This window comes from Taeniopygia guttata, chromosome 2 (assembly GCF_048771995.1).
Source record: "Taeniopygia guttata chromosome 2, bTaeGut7.mat, whole genome shotgun sequence".
In the NCBI taxonomy this organism is placed as follows: Eukaryota; Metazoa; Chordata; class Aves; order Passeriformes; family Estrildidae; genus Taeniopygia; species Taeniopygia guttata.
This window is the reverse complement of record NC_133026.1, coordinates 35,477,871-35,495,285: the sequence shown is the minus strand read 5'-3', so window position 1 is coordinate 35,495,285 and position 17,415 is coordinate 35,477,871. Positions and strand designations below refer to the sequence as shown.

General features: G+C 38.8%; 1 protein-coding gene across 2 annotated transcripts in view; it reads right to left on the bottom strand.

The window, feature by feature from the left end:
• Positions 1–13,339: 13,339 nt before the first annotated feature.
• The window catches only part of GALNT15 (polypeptide N-acetylgalactosaminyltransferase 15), a 29,688-nt gene continuing 25,612 nt past the window's right edge, over positions 13,340–17,415 (bottom strand). For both annotated transcript variants that reach the window (XM_072925679.1, XM_072925680.1), the window contains exon 11: positions 13,340–17,193. In XM_072925679.1, the coding sequence (XP_072781780.1) occupies positions 17,047–17,193 (147 nt within the window). In that variant the 3' untranslated portion in view covers positions 13,340–17,046. The remainder of the gene's footprint in view (positions 17,194–17,415) is intronic.

Sequence of the window (17,415 nt, the reverse complement as noted above, 5' to 3'; positions counted from 1 at the left end):
TCAGTGGTTATAATGGGCCATTACTTATTCTGTTTCTGCACCAGCCATAATGATTTCCAGAGATCCTGAGTTGCTGCTTCTGGGGTGATGATAGTGGAGGTTTTTCAGGTTGGTTAATAAAAATTGTTTCAACCTATCAGTAGATGCTGTAAAGCAAACTTAGAGGAACCCTACCTAAGCCCCTGTTCAAATTTCTACTGCATAAAGGCCTTCATGATTTTCCCACAAGTATTCTACATAAAAGGAATTGTAGCAATTTCCAAATGCAAGACCAGGGAATGTATGCTCTGATCTAATGCATCAAAGTAAGTTGCCATGTGTATCATCTCTAAAAGTACATAGATTTTTGAAGAAATCATTGACCAGATTTTGTTATATAATGAAGATCAGGCCCTTTCTGACTTAGGAAACTTGCGTAGAGAATTATTTGTACTCTATATGGTTAATTCCAACATGGATGTAAAAAGCATTAATCAACTGAATTTTACTTGGCAGGTGCCAAGTAAACATGACATGTAACAAATTTTTAATTGATTCTTAGTACTGTTTCCCACTCATCTGAAATAGAGGTAATGGCTTTTTTTAAAAGTAATTTTAGCAGAATTTATTAGTCATTACATCAGTTGGGATTGTCAGGGCTTGAAGTTTCCTCCCTGGTGTGAATAGGGTCCAAGTTGTGGAATGCAATTTACATGCACATTAAAATTCCTTGATCACATAGGGTATGTATCAAAGCTTTAACAAAGTGTGTTTGCACACCTATGTGGTTTTTATTGTGTACATATGCAAAGCATGTTTGCTTTTCTGGAGTTTTTTTTACAGCATAACAACAGAAAGATGTTGTGGCTGACTTAGAAAGGATGTGGCCACATTTGCCCATTTAAATTACTTTCAGTTCTTATCTCATTGCAGGGTCTTAAAGGTCTCAAGACAGTAGATGATGTCCGCACCAAAAAAGGATGGGTGTCATGTTTCTCTCTTTTTGTTGCCCCTTGAGAATCTGAGAGAGACATTTAAAAACTGTTGAGCTGTTCTGTTGTTTTCCCTTTTGCTCTGCAGAGTTCTGCAGCAAGAGTTCATCCTTCATGAAAGTTCAGCAATGCTAAAGCCAAAGGGTTGCCCACTTTTGTCTTTTGTTAACTTGTAAGAAGCTTTTGATTCCAGTGATTGCAGTAATCTTTTAAATATATTCTTTCATACTGTGTCATTCCAGAACACCAGTCAGGGCAGTCTGAGTAACCCATCAGAAATGTCCCTTGTCAGGAATTCAGTCACAAGGTTTCCTCAGCGCCACAGGCTCTGGCCCTTCATGCATTACTTGTGTATTACATGCTCTTACAAACCAGTAGCTCACTTTTTTTTCTCAAAAGAAGAAGTCTTGTTTGCTGCTTGTATGTGACAAGCAGATTGATTGATTATGTGTTTGATTAGGTCCGTAGGTCTGCACAGAGGATTCCAGTGTTGTGGAAACGGTATCATGTGAATGTTAATGGAATAATTCATACTTGGTAGAGGCTAGAGAGGGTGAAATCATGTATGGGCAGTTCCAGATACTCAAGCTGTGAAATTTCTCCTATTGTTGAACACCTCTGAACTCCCGTGTAACACTGAGAACAAGCAATACACTCTGTTGCCACAATTTTATGGGAAGAAATGGAAGATAATTTGCTCTTCATTAAACTAAACAGGCTTAGCCTCTCTGATGTGTCAGATTATTGTTTGCATTTCAAAGGGACTCGCTGAGAAGGTCAGGTACTTTTGGCTCATTGTGCCTGTGTATCAATGGCGTACATGATTAGTTTTGAATAGTTGCTCTAGAAGTCTGTGACACAGAGCCTCCAAGAGCTTAGGTCATTAGGCTACTAATTTTGCTGTTGCACTTGTTTCATTGTCCATGTATCAGGGAAGTCCTAGTATCCCAGAGGACCCTTTGTAAGTACTTTGACATATCTTCTCTCCATCGCAGTTTTCAATTATGATTCTCAGCACCTGTCCAAAAAAAAACTAAGCAGGTGTTCCTTGCAGAGCAACAGAATTAAAGATCATTAAATAGATTACCAAGTCTATCTGCCAAGAAGCAGATACTGATTAATTTCAAATAAACTGGCAAAAGTTTGAAAAGTCTATCTCTTCTATTCCAATTTAACACTCAGATCATGCTAACTATAGGGATAGGTATTTGTTACACTGAAAACTTCTTGAAATAATAACTTCTTGAAATAATTTTTTAAAAATAGGGTTTATCAAGGTATTTAGTGCAGTAGTTAAAGTTTGCCATGAATTTTCTCCTAGCAGTTACATGTGGATTGCTGTGATACTACTTCACGGTAACTTAAAATGCTAATTTCTTAATGTCTCTCCATAGTACCTATGGCATGGAGGAGACAGGGAGGATACTGTGAAGATGCTGGGCTCATCAGCCCTGAAACTGGTCAAGCCTGTTGAGTGACAGAGGCAACAACTGGCAAAAGCTGTGCCAAGAGGGAAAGCAGCTGTCACAGTGTCACCTGTGGCCAGGGAGGAAGTGGGTCAAAAGGGACCAACTAAAAGGGTTGACCAACCTTCCCACCTTAAGTGACCTGTCATCAGTCCTTCCCACCCCTTGCTGTCACCATTTTGAGCTATTTGCACACCAGGTCACCTCTCCAAAATTCCTGGCAGCTCACCAGTCCAGCACAGGTTTCCTGTCATGTGGAAAGTCACTGCCGTGCCAGTGACCCTGTCAGTGGGTGCAGCCAGCCAAGAGAAGCTCGCTCTGAAGGCACGGTGGCATGTGAAGGTTGGAGCAGAGCTGCCCCATCCAGGGGTGGTCATTTTTTATTTTTATGTCAAAACAGAGATCCTTATCTTCTTGTCTGAATGCTCAATCTGTTGCTTTAGGGAAAGATCCAATTATCAAGACTTGAGGGTAAAATCAACAGGAGTGGGCAATAAATCACTTCTTCCGTGACCTCTTCAGGCCCTTTCTTGCTCCATGGCAAATTATTTTATTTTTGTCTCGGTTGTCCTTCTGGACAAGTCAGAGGACGACTTTTTGACACATTCAGTACTTCAGGTAACTTAAAGATTCAAGATCCATCCACCAGAACACTAAATAGCTACACCACTTCTTAGCATAATCTTTGTGTGTATAGTCCTAGGGTGTTTACGCAAAATACAAATTTCTGGTATACTTTTAGTAAAAATTACTATTTCACACTGCCTAGAAAAAAATACTATTTTCAAGGGAGGGCTGTTTTGTTTTTTCTTTTCCAAATATCTTGAAAAAGATATTGTTTAACAGTTTTTATTTCCGCATGTCTCTGATTGTAGGCCTGTTATGGATTCTTTCCATGAAAATTGTGTACCTATGCAATGCAATACCATCTTAAGATACTTGGTGTTAGACAATAGCAAGACTGCAGCATAATTTTATCATTTTTCTCACTATAACAGATTAAAACTGATTTTGTATGCTGTGATGGGTTTTAAGGTTAATGTTCATTTAATTACAAAAAAAAAAAAGTAGATAAAATATGAGCCCCTACTTATCCTATTTTTTCACTTATTAGGGTAGAACGCATTTGACTTTTATATTATGCAGAGGCTTCTGTGGCCCCCAGTGCACTGCACAGGTGTTCCGATGTTGATGGATTCTGGCGTACATCCTTTTGCTAGAACCAAATTTTGAATTTAGATATGTAAACAGTCCAGAGGCAGAAATCCAGACAAAACACCTGTCAGTCTCGCTGTCCCTTTCCTGCAGAACTACTCAAGTGGGTCATTTCAGAGCCAGTAAGGAAAGCTCTTGTCCTGGAGGCTGAGCTTGGCTGTGGCAGCAAAATATGTCAGCACATCAGAGCAGGACTGAGTGTCCCAGGGCAAACCAAGGGCCTTGGTCCTGTCCCATTCCCAGTGCTGCCCGGCAGCGACTGAGGAGTCCATGACCAGGGCAAGCATTTGGAGATGCTTCCCTACAACCCTCCCACACAATTTTAAAGTCATGGACTTCTTGAGACTGATGCATTGTTGTTTAATACCATTGAACAATATATATATTTATATGAATTTTTCTAATCAATATTTGAATCCACATCACAAAATCCATTGCATCCCATGGAAAGGAATTGCCCAAGTGAAATGTCTCTTATGAAGAGACACGTTTCTCTATTTCTTTTGAGCCCATTGCACTGGGGTTCATTTAAAGACATCTTTTGGATAGGAAGAGACAGTTTTCTGCTCTCAGCTCTCTAGCCTACTGATGACTGTTAAGATTTTTTTTTCCTTATTTTTCTGCACCATTTTTGAAAGGGAAATAAGCACAATTTTAGACACAGGTGCATTGTGCATACATTTGCATAGCAGTATTTGTTCTCTATTGCTCTCTATTTTCCAAAAATTCCATACATTCCTAATGTTTTTTGACACTTGATGAACACTGGGCTGACATTCTCTTAGAACTTATGTTTAATTAAGGAAATAACTTTTTAGAATCTAAGCCTTAGAATAACCTTGTCTTTCTCCTCCTGTCTCTTGCTCGTGGCCTAGGTGGTTTTTAGAAGATGAGGTAATCTAAGGTACCATGGATTCAGGTAGTTTTTTTGCTAGTCCCTCTCACAACCTCCTAACAGCAGCCGATGAATGTGTGCAAGCTCTTATGCACTTTGGTAGGACTGTCCAAGTCTGCTTTATCTCCACACCTCCCATCGTTTAGCTGGCTTTATTTGTTTAATTTTTTAATGTGTTACTTCCCTTGCATGTTCATTTTATTTAGCTCTATTGTAGTTCTTACACGACTTTGTCTCTTCCTTCAAAACTGCATCTGTGTGCCTCCTGTATTTCTTTGTCTTTGCTCCAGTGGCTTTCCTGAGGGGTATCTGAGTTTTCTGGGCAGTTAAGCCTTTTATTTGAGTTGATGTAGTTTTTCAATGTGAGATTTCTTTTTGTTTTGAATACATTGTATTTACTTTCCTAAAAGAAGTGAGGATGTTGCCCAAGATACACATTTAAAATAGTGTGCTTTTTAAAAGGGCAAAGAATATTTCATTCAAATCTACTATTTCCTTGTAACTTCATTTGCTAGTATTGGCTCTAAGGGGGGAAGTCTTAGCCTGAATAAATGTTGAATGATAAATGTGATAGACTGAAGGATTCTTGCTTTTTCTTAGGACGAAGGGGTTAACTATAACTCACAGTCTCTCTCCTCTTGCAGAACTACTCAAAATGAAGCTATTTCTTGGAAGAATACCCTTAGGAAGTTAGTGACCTAGAATGAGCTTGGCATAGAATTGCCTTTTAGCCTTTACTGTGATATTTGCTTCTGCAATCTCCTAGACAAATGAGTTTTGACAGGCTTTGCAAACAGCCTGAGGTCAGAGCCTATGAGCTTTCCTTGGGCAAGTAAAAGCTGTGGAGTTGGGAACTTAATACATTTCTTGAGACAAACAGCAAAATTCCCAAACCCAGAGATGGTGCACTGTGGGACAGTGACAGGCAAATGCAATGCCTCACAGGACTGTGAAAAGAACATGGCAAGCAGGGAAACATGGTCCCTGCCAGGGATGGTTTATGAAGTTCAAGCTCTGCTTTGAACTGGAATGAAGATTGTGTTTTTAATATCCCTTGACATAAGGCCCAGAAGAGAGCAGGTAATGGCACTCCAAACTGGCACCCTGCTTTTGACATCAAAATACGCTTCTGTGGCCCCCACATCACTACCACAAACTGCTTAGCAACCTAGAGGTGGGATTTTGCTGTGGAAGCATGGGTGAGCAGCAGACAGGGCTGATACCTAAGCTTTTCCTATGTGGATTTCCTCTATGCATGCTGAACTGAGGGATGTGGGGCAGCCGGGGGGAAGCAATGATTCAGGACCCACTTCCACCTACTTACGAGAGGAAGCATTTTCTTCCCATCCCAGCTGTTTGTTCAGGCACTAACCTCAGAATTTGTTTCTCAGTAAACCTCACAAATTTCCCAGTAGTTAGGACTGCTTGATTATCTCCTGTGCATACACAGGTGAGGGGTGATGTATCAAAGATGTACACTGGAAGAATTTAATCTGCTCCCTAAAAAACTCTCTGATTCTTGCAGATCCTTAGATCCTTTTTTCTGTTCCCCCTTGATATTTTTTTCAAGTTTGGGATTTTTGTAACTGAAGGAGAATTCAAATAAATCAGCAACCATAGTAAATGCCAAACAACCACAGTTAAAGTGTCTCAGTGTTTTAAACGAATTGACCCCATTCTCAAGATACTGTGCCTAACAGGATTTGATTGTGCTTTCTCGGCCAGAGGATTTCTGTCAGTACCTCTGCCAAATGCATGGTCTCGCAGAGGGAGGATTTGATAGAGATCCAGGTTAAGTCAGCCTCTTCATTCAGAGACAGCGACTGCCAGCCCCACACAGGCTGCAGCCAGGCCACCCAAATGTCGAGTTTCCACTGGGGAAGGCCAAGTTCCCTATATTCCTTTCAATTTTTGCAACCGTAGCAGGGCTGTGTCCTTGGGTTCTTTCCATGCCAAATAAAGTGTCTGCACATTTTGTCTAGTTCATTTTTGTACAGCTGAGGCCTTTATAGCAGAGGCACCTGCAAAAATAGAAGTCTGAAGAAACAGATTCATTTCTGACAGGTTAACCAACCTGAGGAGTAAGAAATTATTGTGCTAGATCTGTAAATGCATTTGCAGCTTGCCTTGCAAGGGCAGCTTGTGAAAATTAAGCTGGCTGGGAATATTCTGAGCCCTAGGCATAGCACACCCTCTGAGACACAGCTAATATAAAATGCTCTGAGGCAGATCCTGCCATCCAGCACAGCTGTGTAAATCTGGAGTAACACAACGGCTGCTTCAGAGATGTTACTTTAGACCCACTTCACCCAACAGAAGAGCAGAATTCAAATGAATTACCCATGAAGAGAGAATAAAGAACATGTGCAGTAAATAATGCATTTCTGGGTTTTCTGCCCTTCACGACTCTCATAAATGTTTCAGCCTCAGTCTGATTGCTGCTTCACTGTGTCAGCCAAAAAACCAGACTGAGCAAGTGCATTTCAGTGTCGTTCACATCTGAGGCTGTTAATGACTCAGGGAGAGGCAGAAGCACAGACAAAACTCTGATTTCTAAGAGCATGACATTGTCTTCACCAGAGCCATATTTGAAATGCCTCAAGACACATTCTATGACTGCTCTCGGTCAGATACAGTTCTTGTTTTGTTTATTTTTTTATCTTGCAGAACTGGAAAATCAGTAGGAGAGAGGGGAAGCAATTTTTTATTAATAAAAATCAGTTTGGTCCCAGAGTGTCAATTGAAGCATTTCAGCATTTATGAAATTATTAATTTAATTCTGAAGAAGTCAATATGAAGTCTCACAGTATTTCTCACCTTACACTATCTTGCCACCTGGGCTGGCACTTGACACCAACCTTGAGTAGTTTTGATTACTCTAGATTTTTCAGGGGATGTTAGTGCATAATGAATCTTATTCTATCTTTTATTATTTACATTACAGTTGAATTCTTTCTATTCATTTACTTAATTCTGTAGCTGTTCAATCTCTATTACAATACCCTTCAGATGTAAGATACCTGATTAGAATTAACCTCTGTCACAATAAGGTGACCTTGCATCATGAGATCAGGCTGTGATCCCCACCACTGGATGCACTTGAACACTCCCCTGCTGTGTTACACATGTTCTTGATGTTCCTGTGCAGTTGCCCAACACTAACTCGGGAGCAAAACACCTCGGTGAGATTTGAGGAGCTGTATCAATACTTGGAGCTACATCCACACCTGAAATACCCTTTTCAGTAAATCTGAAACTACTCAGGTTTATTAGTCTGCTTTCCTACTCAGCTGTCTTATTTTAAACTTCTCACATGTGTTTTATCAGTATGGAATACTGTTTACTTTTTCATTCTTGCACTTTCCAAATCTTTACTGTGCAGATTCTTTCCAGCATTTCCCCCCAGACATAGCATATTGTAATTCATTGCTCATGACTGCCAAGAAATGACATTTCCAAGACTGTTCATAGTGAATGAGATGAGTCTCTTAAATAGGGCAGGGACAAAACCTTAGTTACAGATTCGTGCATCTCTCTGACATGTCCAGCCAGAAAAAGAGAAATCCTGGTCTCAGTAGTACAAATAACCACTTGCACATTCTCACTGTCTGAGATATACCTCCTCCATCTTGTCAATTCTGCTGGTACTTGCTCTCCTGTGTTCTCCATTAGGACTGTATTTTTATTGCCAAAACCAAGAAAAAAAAAAAAAATGATATGGCTCTCCTGTGTTCTGGATGGCCGTACAGTTTTTCCACATGTAGAGGGTTTATTAATTTTGCTATTTATTTTGCAGATACGTTTTAAACATTTTTAATAATAGAGTTGCACTGATGAGACTTACTGTAGGAACAGGTATAAATTGTTCTTGCCCTTTTTGAAGCTTAATATTATCTTCTGTTTAGAGAGACAAATCCTAGCTCCACAAAGGTAAGGGGTTTTTAACAGTACTGGCACAGCTGCAATGATCTGGCAAAGGGGTGCAGACAAAACCCAATATTTTTTTGTTGTCAAGAGTCAAAATGGAGTTATCTGGAGGAACAGATTTTCATAGTATGCTGTACATTTCCAGTGTTAATCAGTCTTCCTACTGAGAAGCAGAAAATTTGTGGTTTTACCTGTCATCCAGAGTCACCTTGAAACCTCGTAATGAAATATCAATAATTGAGAGTTGCTGTTTGCTAAAAAGATTACTGACAGGCATGCAATAACAGTCACCAGTAGCTTTGAATGTATTTTATGTCTTGGACATTTTCCTAGCAGACTTCAGTCTTTCATTGAGTTAGGCAGTAGGAGACCTGGATTTGGACATTTATGCACAGACGAATAGTAGGATGTTTTTTGGGGTGCTGGAGGGGAGAAAGTGGAGCTTTTTTTAAAATCAGTGTACCATGATGTTCCTTGGTTAGCACAAAAGCATAATTCCCTTCACTAGTGGAGAGGTCTGTTTCAGTTTATTATTTTTGCAGTATGCTGTATATAAAGAGAAAGAAGACGAGGTAATTATTCCTGGAGAAAATCCAGAATTTTAATTAAATGGCATTTTCACATTCACTTCTTACTGGCTGGAGTTCATGGCCATACTGGCCATACTTGCTTTCGTGTTAAGAGCTTTCCAGATGACCTTCTTTACAAATGCCTTTTTTTCTGCCACTAGAGGTCCTAAAAGCAATAAAGAATGGAGACAAAACATAACTATTAATTTGGGACTACAACATTTTCACAAGGTGGATCTGAGTGTCTGGTCTCTGAAACCCTCGGTGTGGGGGACAGCACGTTTTAGTGTTAATTTTAAGCAGACTGAAGGAAAGTCATCAGAAGTGGATTCAAAAGATTAGAAGTCACATTTCTCTGCTTTGGCATGTTGTCTTTAAATCCAGGGTACTCAAAAATCACCAAGTTTCTCAAATTCATGAGGTCACTTTATGATCTGTAGTCTTTCAGATAGTGCATCACGTTCATAGACATCTACATCTCCTTTTAGGCTTCTTGCCTTTTGATTCATGTTTTCATGCTTTTCACTCTAACACAGTTTCGAATTCAAAGTAAAAATGAAGGATTTTTGAAAACGGACATTCTTATGTAAGCTGTTTCTGCCAATAGCTGTGACTTTATTCAAATCAACACATCAATATGAACCACATTAAATCTGACACTTACAGAGGCCTAGGTCTGAGAATAAAGACTTAGTTTTTTAAAAAATTACATCACAAACTTCAAAACTCTCTGTGTAATTAATTGCTACTAAACACAGCAATATCTGCTGGTAAACGAAGTGGCCTAACTTTGAACTCCAATCAGAGATTGTCAATTGTTTATTTTATGTACCTGGTTCAATTCTGCTACTGAGGTTGACAGTCATTTCATGAGCCATTCTCATTCTCATTTTCACTGCTCCCACTTTGGGAAGCAAATATGTTCAGTTCTATACATGAAAATTTAAAAAGTGCCTTTCCCTGTCTGTCAGGGATGTCACTAGGAACCAGTACTTGCAACATAAACCTGAGGTTTCTGTTATTGTAGTAGCCCAGCTAGGTTGTTCTGCAGTCCTTCAGTGCCATAGAAAGAAATGGATGGAAGTACTTGGGAACAGAAATTAAATTCTCCTCTTCCCATTTGCCTCTTTATTCTTTCTCTCTGTTAAAAATAAAATTCTGATTTTCTCATTTTGCTGAGTCTGCAGTCTTTGCTAGCATGTTATTGTTGTAGACGTTCACAAGAGCTAGCAGTAAAAATCTAGGAAAACAATTTTTCATCAAAATTTGCCTGCATATTGAAAGCAAGACAGCCCTGAGGAAAAGATTGTTTCTTATGATGGGTGACAAGGAAGCAGAGCCCAGCACTTTGCCCTGCACAGCCGGTCCTGGAGACCTCTCTCATCACTGCCTGTGTGAGCATCCCAGCTCAGTTCCAGAGAGCAAAGGAAATGGTGGGTCTTGTTCCACACTGAAATCAAATTCAGAAACCTTGGAAACTCCTCAAAATGGAATCATCACAATCTGCCAAGCCTGAGCGTCATGTTATGTCCAATCTTAAACGAAACTGCCAAAATTGTATATGTTATAGAAAAGATGGACATCTTGAAATTAGCAAATTATGGTCTCATTGTTCTTATTTTGCTTATCGAGTTCTTTTCCAGGGTCAAGACCTATTTTGTTTCACCCTTTCCTCTCATCACTGATTTAAGAGTTGTTCTTGGCACTAGAGAATCTTAAGAGTTCTGTCACAGGCTGCACACTGAAGGTTGTTCCAACAGTAGGAGCTGGAGCCGAAACCGCACAACTCAAAGTTATTTCCTTAGCGTCAGCACCAGGCTCTGTTCCTGGGCTTGTGCGTGTGTGAGTCTGTGCAGACACCACAGACTGACCGCAGGTTGCTGCACTAGGAAAGGAAATTAATGTTTCCTTTGCTTCTGCAAGCGAAGGAATCAACAGCAAACTGCCCTGAAGAAATGGCTCTTGCCACCGTCCGGGAGCTTCCTGTGGCAGCGAGGGATCGATCAGCTGGACTGCACGGGCTCAGGGAGCATCAGTGCCCAGCCAGACTAAGTGGTCTTCATGCTCTGTGGTTTGATGACTGATTTGTAAGTGAAAGCAGCTCTTGACACCACAGATTATAAGTTTTTGATAAGTATGACGCATACACAAACTAGGTAAAACAACTGAAAGCCAAGAGTTTATAAGTCAACATGTTCAATGTGAAATTTACTGCAAGACTTACTTTTTAATTGACATGATGAATTCTATGAGACTACCCACTTGAAATATTTTGATTATTAAACTCTGTTTACTGCTTGGCTCAAGATTATTATATAATCTTGCTTGATTATTAATCTCTGTTTACTGCTTGGCTCTTGATTTCTAAGCAGGCAAAGTGTGTGCTAATAAGAGGGAAAGCAAAAGAAGACTACACTAATGCAATGACCTGTTGTCTCTGTAGGACATGTTTGCATCCAACATTTTGATTTGGCTATAGCTTTTGACCACTTCTGTTTTGTTCAGTAATCCCAAACTAGATGTATAAAGGGTGATTGACAGAAGTAGCCTCCCAAGGGCTTGTACTCAGGTATAAATATGTGATGTTCTCCATCTTGAACTCCTGATACATCAAAGTACCAGCTGATTTTCTTTTGGAGCTGCAATTAAATTTTTTGTGTAATTCTTACATTAAGTGATATAAAAGCGGTAGTAAAAAACCCCAGTTTTCACCTAATAGCATAATAAGAAGTGAATAAAAAATACAGTGAAAAATACAATACTAAGGGATGTAGTATTTTAAAGCTCATTTATGCCTATAACAGTGTAAGTGACATTATTAGATTATTTGTTATCAGTCTGTAAGACTGAGGGACTAATAAATACAGGAGCAATCTTTTGAGTAATTTCACAAAAGGGATTATATATTTTGAAATATATTAAGTATTTTTATAATATGCAAGTTTTCAAAAAGTTAATTACTTTCACCTTTTTTTCAATTTGTTACACAAAATTACCATTGGTGTAAATAAGTATCACGATAGTATTACCAAAGGTCATGGACTCTAAGTAAGGACATTGTGCAGCTACTTAGAAATTGAGAAATGCATTCAGCCCTCAGGCTGGTCTGTCTGTAACTTAGGTTCAAGCTAAGAAGAACCTTGCAAACAATCCTGGCACCTGTATCTGTTCTGTGTCCTGAAAATTCTGCTGCAGCCTTCCAGCCTACTCAGCAGAAAGATACAGAAGATTTATTATTAATATTAGAGTTAACATCTTCAAAATATTATAGAGACATTTCTGAAAATTTAAATTCTTATTCCTTTGTGACCAGATCATGTTTTAACACGGCATCCTACACAATGGGGTCTCTCAGTCTGTGAACAAAGAAGCTGTCTTGGAAAAGTGTGCTGTTGGATTTAACTCATTTGAGGAAACTGCAGATGGTAGCAAGTTTGTTCTTGGCTGTCATCTCTGTGCCTAAAGCCAGATCTTGGAGGAATCTTGGAAGAGCTGGGCACTGGGGTTGGACTCCTAGAAGGGATTTTAGCCTGGGTATTCTTTGGGATTACTTTCCTTCCACTTAACTTCAGTTTAAAATTTATACATGACATCTAAATTAATTATCAATAAACCCTCTCTAATCATTAGAGAGAGCAAGCATTTCTAGACAGTGATTTACCCATCTTGGTTAAATACTTGCCACTGATTACCTCTGGAAATGTACTCTGTTCACCAGTAGAAGAAACTTAAATTGCCTTAGTTGTGACTACTGTTCAGGTGGGCCCAGTTAACAGAGGTGAATCCTGTTCCACATGTCTAAAGCATAATCATCCCCAAGAGTGATAGCTAATTAAAAAAAAAAAACAAACAACAAAAAAAAAACCAAAAACAAACAAACAAAAAAAACATTAGCAGCTAGAAAGATAGCAAAACCACTATGGCTGCTATCTCAAGTCATGTAGCCAGATTGTTTTTCCAAAACATCCTTCCAAAGCACCTGGTGAATAAGCAGCTGTGAGTTGCCTGAAGGGTGTGCCGGAGTTCATGCTTTCCAGGGACTCTGCATTTGGAGTTCTTACTCAGACTTTTCCAATGAAACCAATGAAAATTATGGCAGAGGTCTGCATAATCAAACCCCCTCTAAGATGCCGACAAGTCCTGACAAGATGTACATTTCTGTAAGACTATCAGGTGATGGCTGAATGAGGGTATTGCCACTGGATGCTTTCTGACTGGATTTTTTGCAGACCAGCTCTGCTGCAGCATGAGGAAAACAAGGCATTAACAATCATAACACAATGAAGGAAATAAAAATATGTTTCTCTGTGCACTGATACACTTTATTCAGGGCAGACACGTGCAGTTTGCATAGCTTAAAAACATGAGCTTAAAAACATGTTACCTATTTGCAAAACACTCCTTTTTTACTCTATTCCAATATGTTTGCAGTTTGAATCGAACTGCTTGAGTTAAAATGAGATACAAAGTCAGAATCTGAAAGCTCTCGCTCACATGTCACCTTCCAGCTGTTATGGAAACCTGGGCTGTTACTGTTCTTGTCTAGGATGCCTGAACATTGTTCCATTCTTTCCTGGGTATATCAGAAATGGAAGCTATTGCATTTCAATCAGCAGACAGTATTACAGCTCAATGAACTTCTTCAAGACAGGACCTGGAGGCACTTACACCTGGACTGAGAGATACCCTCAACATTTCTGTGCTACAGGATTTAGCATGAAGGTTGGTAAACCTCCCATCCCCATTTAGACTTCAGCTTAACACATGGAGAGGAATTCTGCCATTGCTTCTCTGTGCCAGTGATGGCACCTCACCTAACAGGACAAACCCCAGCCTACGGCCAACACCAACTGCATCAACTGGGGCTCAGTTTAAAAGTACTCTGAACAGTATTTCAACTCTTTATTTTTTTCCATTTTCTGTGAGCTGGGAGAGGAATAAACTAGGCTGTTTAGTAAGTGCTGTCAACCAAAAGGTGACCTGTTCTTGAATCTGACCTTTTAGCTCAGCTTCATGGGTGGGTTTGGCTCAAAGCACTGTGCCTGGGTTGTGAAATTCAAAGAAACAGGTGGAGTTACACTATAAGGTATTTCTTTGTTATGCTGGAATTCCTTTTCTCTTGCCTGAGGCTCTCCTTTGGAGGTCTTCAAAGTTTAAACTGCTTCATTCTTGCCTGAAACATTTTGTCCTTCTCTCCTGTCACGGGAATTAGTGGAATCTGGAATGTTGACCATGTCTAAATAGAGAACTGAAAGTAATTCTATGTTTTGTGGTGCTCAAAGCATCATTGTGTGCTAGTATTGAATGAAAGATGGGTAAAAATGAAGAAAACATACTAGCATGCTTAACCACCACCACTCTTTGTTGAGCCCAGTTCCATGAGGAGAAGAGTTTAGCTGATAGGTGTAACCACAAGTTAGGCAAAGTCTAAATGACCACAATGAGGAAACAGTATTGGTACAACCAACCAATCCATTTAAAAGCCATATAGGAAAGAAAATAGGAAAAACAGGGATAGATGCTTTCCTTTGGGGTTTTTGTTTGTTTGTTTGTTTGTTTGTTTGTTTTTTAATTTGTGTGTTCTAAGTTATGTTTCTATTAGAGGGAAGTGTGCTCCACAATCCTTGTCCCCTTCTGGCCCATGCTCTGGAATTTAGTTCCCTTGGAAACCAAACATACATTTACTCTGTTAGTAAGTAAAACAAGTGCATTAACAATTATTTTCTAAATATCACTGCACCATAGATTTTCATTTTATTTTTTGAAGAGGTATTAGGTAACATATTTTTCTATGGTACATATATCTACAGCAAGCCTTATTTTCTATGTTTTTATCACAATATTGAAAAGTAGTATAAATGAAGATGTCCATGTCTCTGAAATTCCAAACATTTCCTCTCTAAACCAAAAATATTTTCATTCTTCTTTGTGATAAATATCGCTTGTGGTCAATTACCATATTTGTATACACATTTTTTTAACATTTACCTAAATTCTGAAGGAATTATATTCCCAGTGTAGTGTCCAAAATATAATAAATAATACATAATTTAAAAACCTGGCATACTCATAATTTAAAATAAAGGCGTCACATGTCATTAAAACAGTATTTTACTCAGCTTTTATGCAATTTAACAAATTCTCTTTTCTCACCCTAGATTTGGGCAATGGTCAGGTATCACTTGGTGTTCTGGAAGAGGTTGCTATCGTCATCTTAGCTGAAAATTTAAGCATTTTCCAGAATGTCACAGGAGATTTTAAATGACACAGTAGACATAGTAATAGATTCTGATGCTATCAAAGAAAGCATAAGTGGTAATCAAGATGATTGGAGTGATGCCTTAACACAGTGTGGAATCTTTAGCACTCAAAGTAGACAGAATTAGACACTGGGAGATGTTTTAGACAACACAACAGAGAATACTCTTCACGTCCTCTGTTGTAACCAGTTTTGCTTGATACCAATTTATTGTGATTTACTGAGAGCAGGTAACTGGAAGGCTCTAAGCAGAATAATCTGTTAGTCCTTCCTTTCTCTAAAGTTTAAACAATGTGCTGTACATCTAAAAAAAAAACCCCACAATTTTCTGTCTCTTGAAAATAATTCAAAACTTAAATGAATTTCATTTATGATACCCTTCCCCTTTAATATGTACATAGGATTATGATTGATTTATACTATAAATCAGATGTGGTGTTGATGTGGGAAGACTCTCTCTCTTAGTAGGCTCTTGGGAAGTGTCATCATTGATTTCATTGATTTTATCTTCAGAAAGGAAAGTACCCTAATGAGATACTGAGGTGAAAGTTTACTTGGCTAAGTTCATATTGTGTGAGGCCATTCTTGTTATTTAACCTCGTCTCTCATTCACTCCTTTGAAAGACAGCAGGTCAGCAGCAATGCAGGCTCTACTGAAGAAGCTTCTTTAGAAAATACGTTTTTTTCAGGATCATCTCGAAGACCCACAACAGAAAGAATCTACACAATCTTCTTGGCTAAAACTGACAGCCTGAAAGACTTAACTCAGGCTGAAAGCAAATGGAAGCAAACCAGTATTTTCTTCCTAGGTAGCCACTGTTGAAACTGGCTGTTTCCCTTCACTTTCTGTTTTCAGCCAGCACTTCTGTTACTGTAATAATAATAGTAATAATAATAATAATAATAATAGTAAGCTCAACCCATGACTTTACAAGAGCAAATGGATGCCCCAATTCTTTCTATACCCAAATAAGCAGAGAAGTTGTTACCCTCCTTTCTACCACAAAAGTTTCCTGTGGAGTTGTCCTAAAATATAATTTAAAAACAACAAAAACAAAGTTATTAATATTTCAGTCTCATTCTCCCATCCAAATTAGACTGTGGACAAGGATTTAAGGAAGGGTGTGCCAAACACTGAGGACTGTCAGTAGTCCAAGTCAATTAGAGCAATTAATGCCTAATTAAGTGTTAATTTATGCTCTGTGTAATCTCACAGAGAGTAGAAATTTGGCTCAGGTTAACTGCAAAATAAAATTTTTGCCATTACATGTGGAAACATCTATTACTTTTATACATACAAAACCTACTTTGTTTTATATGAGTCAAGGGCACTGTAAAACAAGGCTAAACTCCTGCCCTGGTTTAGCTGGCTTCCTCTTGCAGTTTGAAAAAATCTCACTTTTCCTGTATCCTCAAAAGTCACAGCTATACTGAAGACAAGCTGTCTGGCAGCCAATTTTCCATGTTTCCATCAAAGGGCAAATCTAAATGTCTTCTGCAATAGCAGAGTTGAGAATTTATTGATTCTCACAATTTCTCTATTCCCTGCTTCACAGAATAAATAGAAATTTTAGCTAGAGCTGGATTAACCAGGAGCCAGGCTTTTAAACAAGAGACATTCCTGACTTCCTTGCATGCTACAGCAAACACAAACATCTTTCTTGTCCTTGCAGGAAATGCATCTTAAATCCAAGCAGAAGTAATGTTAAACTTTGGAGACTTGACTTCTGTAGAGACCTGCCAGTCACCTCTGACGTAGCCCATGGGAACGTTCAAATTGCCACACCTGATTTGCGTTCTTGTTACATGCATACAGAAACAAGTCCTTCTCATCTTCACTCTTTGCTGCCTCTATGCATTTGCCAGACAGGACATGGACAATCATTCCATTCTACAAGATGAGAGAAGAAGAGAAAGAAAGAACAAATTAAAAGTAAGGGATTTCCAGTAAAAGCTAGGCCATGTTTCAGAAAATTTATATACAATATAAATCTCCAGTAATAACTGGTTGTTCACATTTTTTTAAGCAATGCTCCAAACACAATGACTGGATTTAGCTTTCTGCCCAGAGCATGGTGAATATTTGTAGTTCCTTTTGAAGCTAACACAAGTG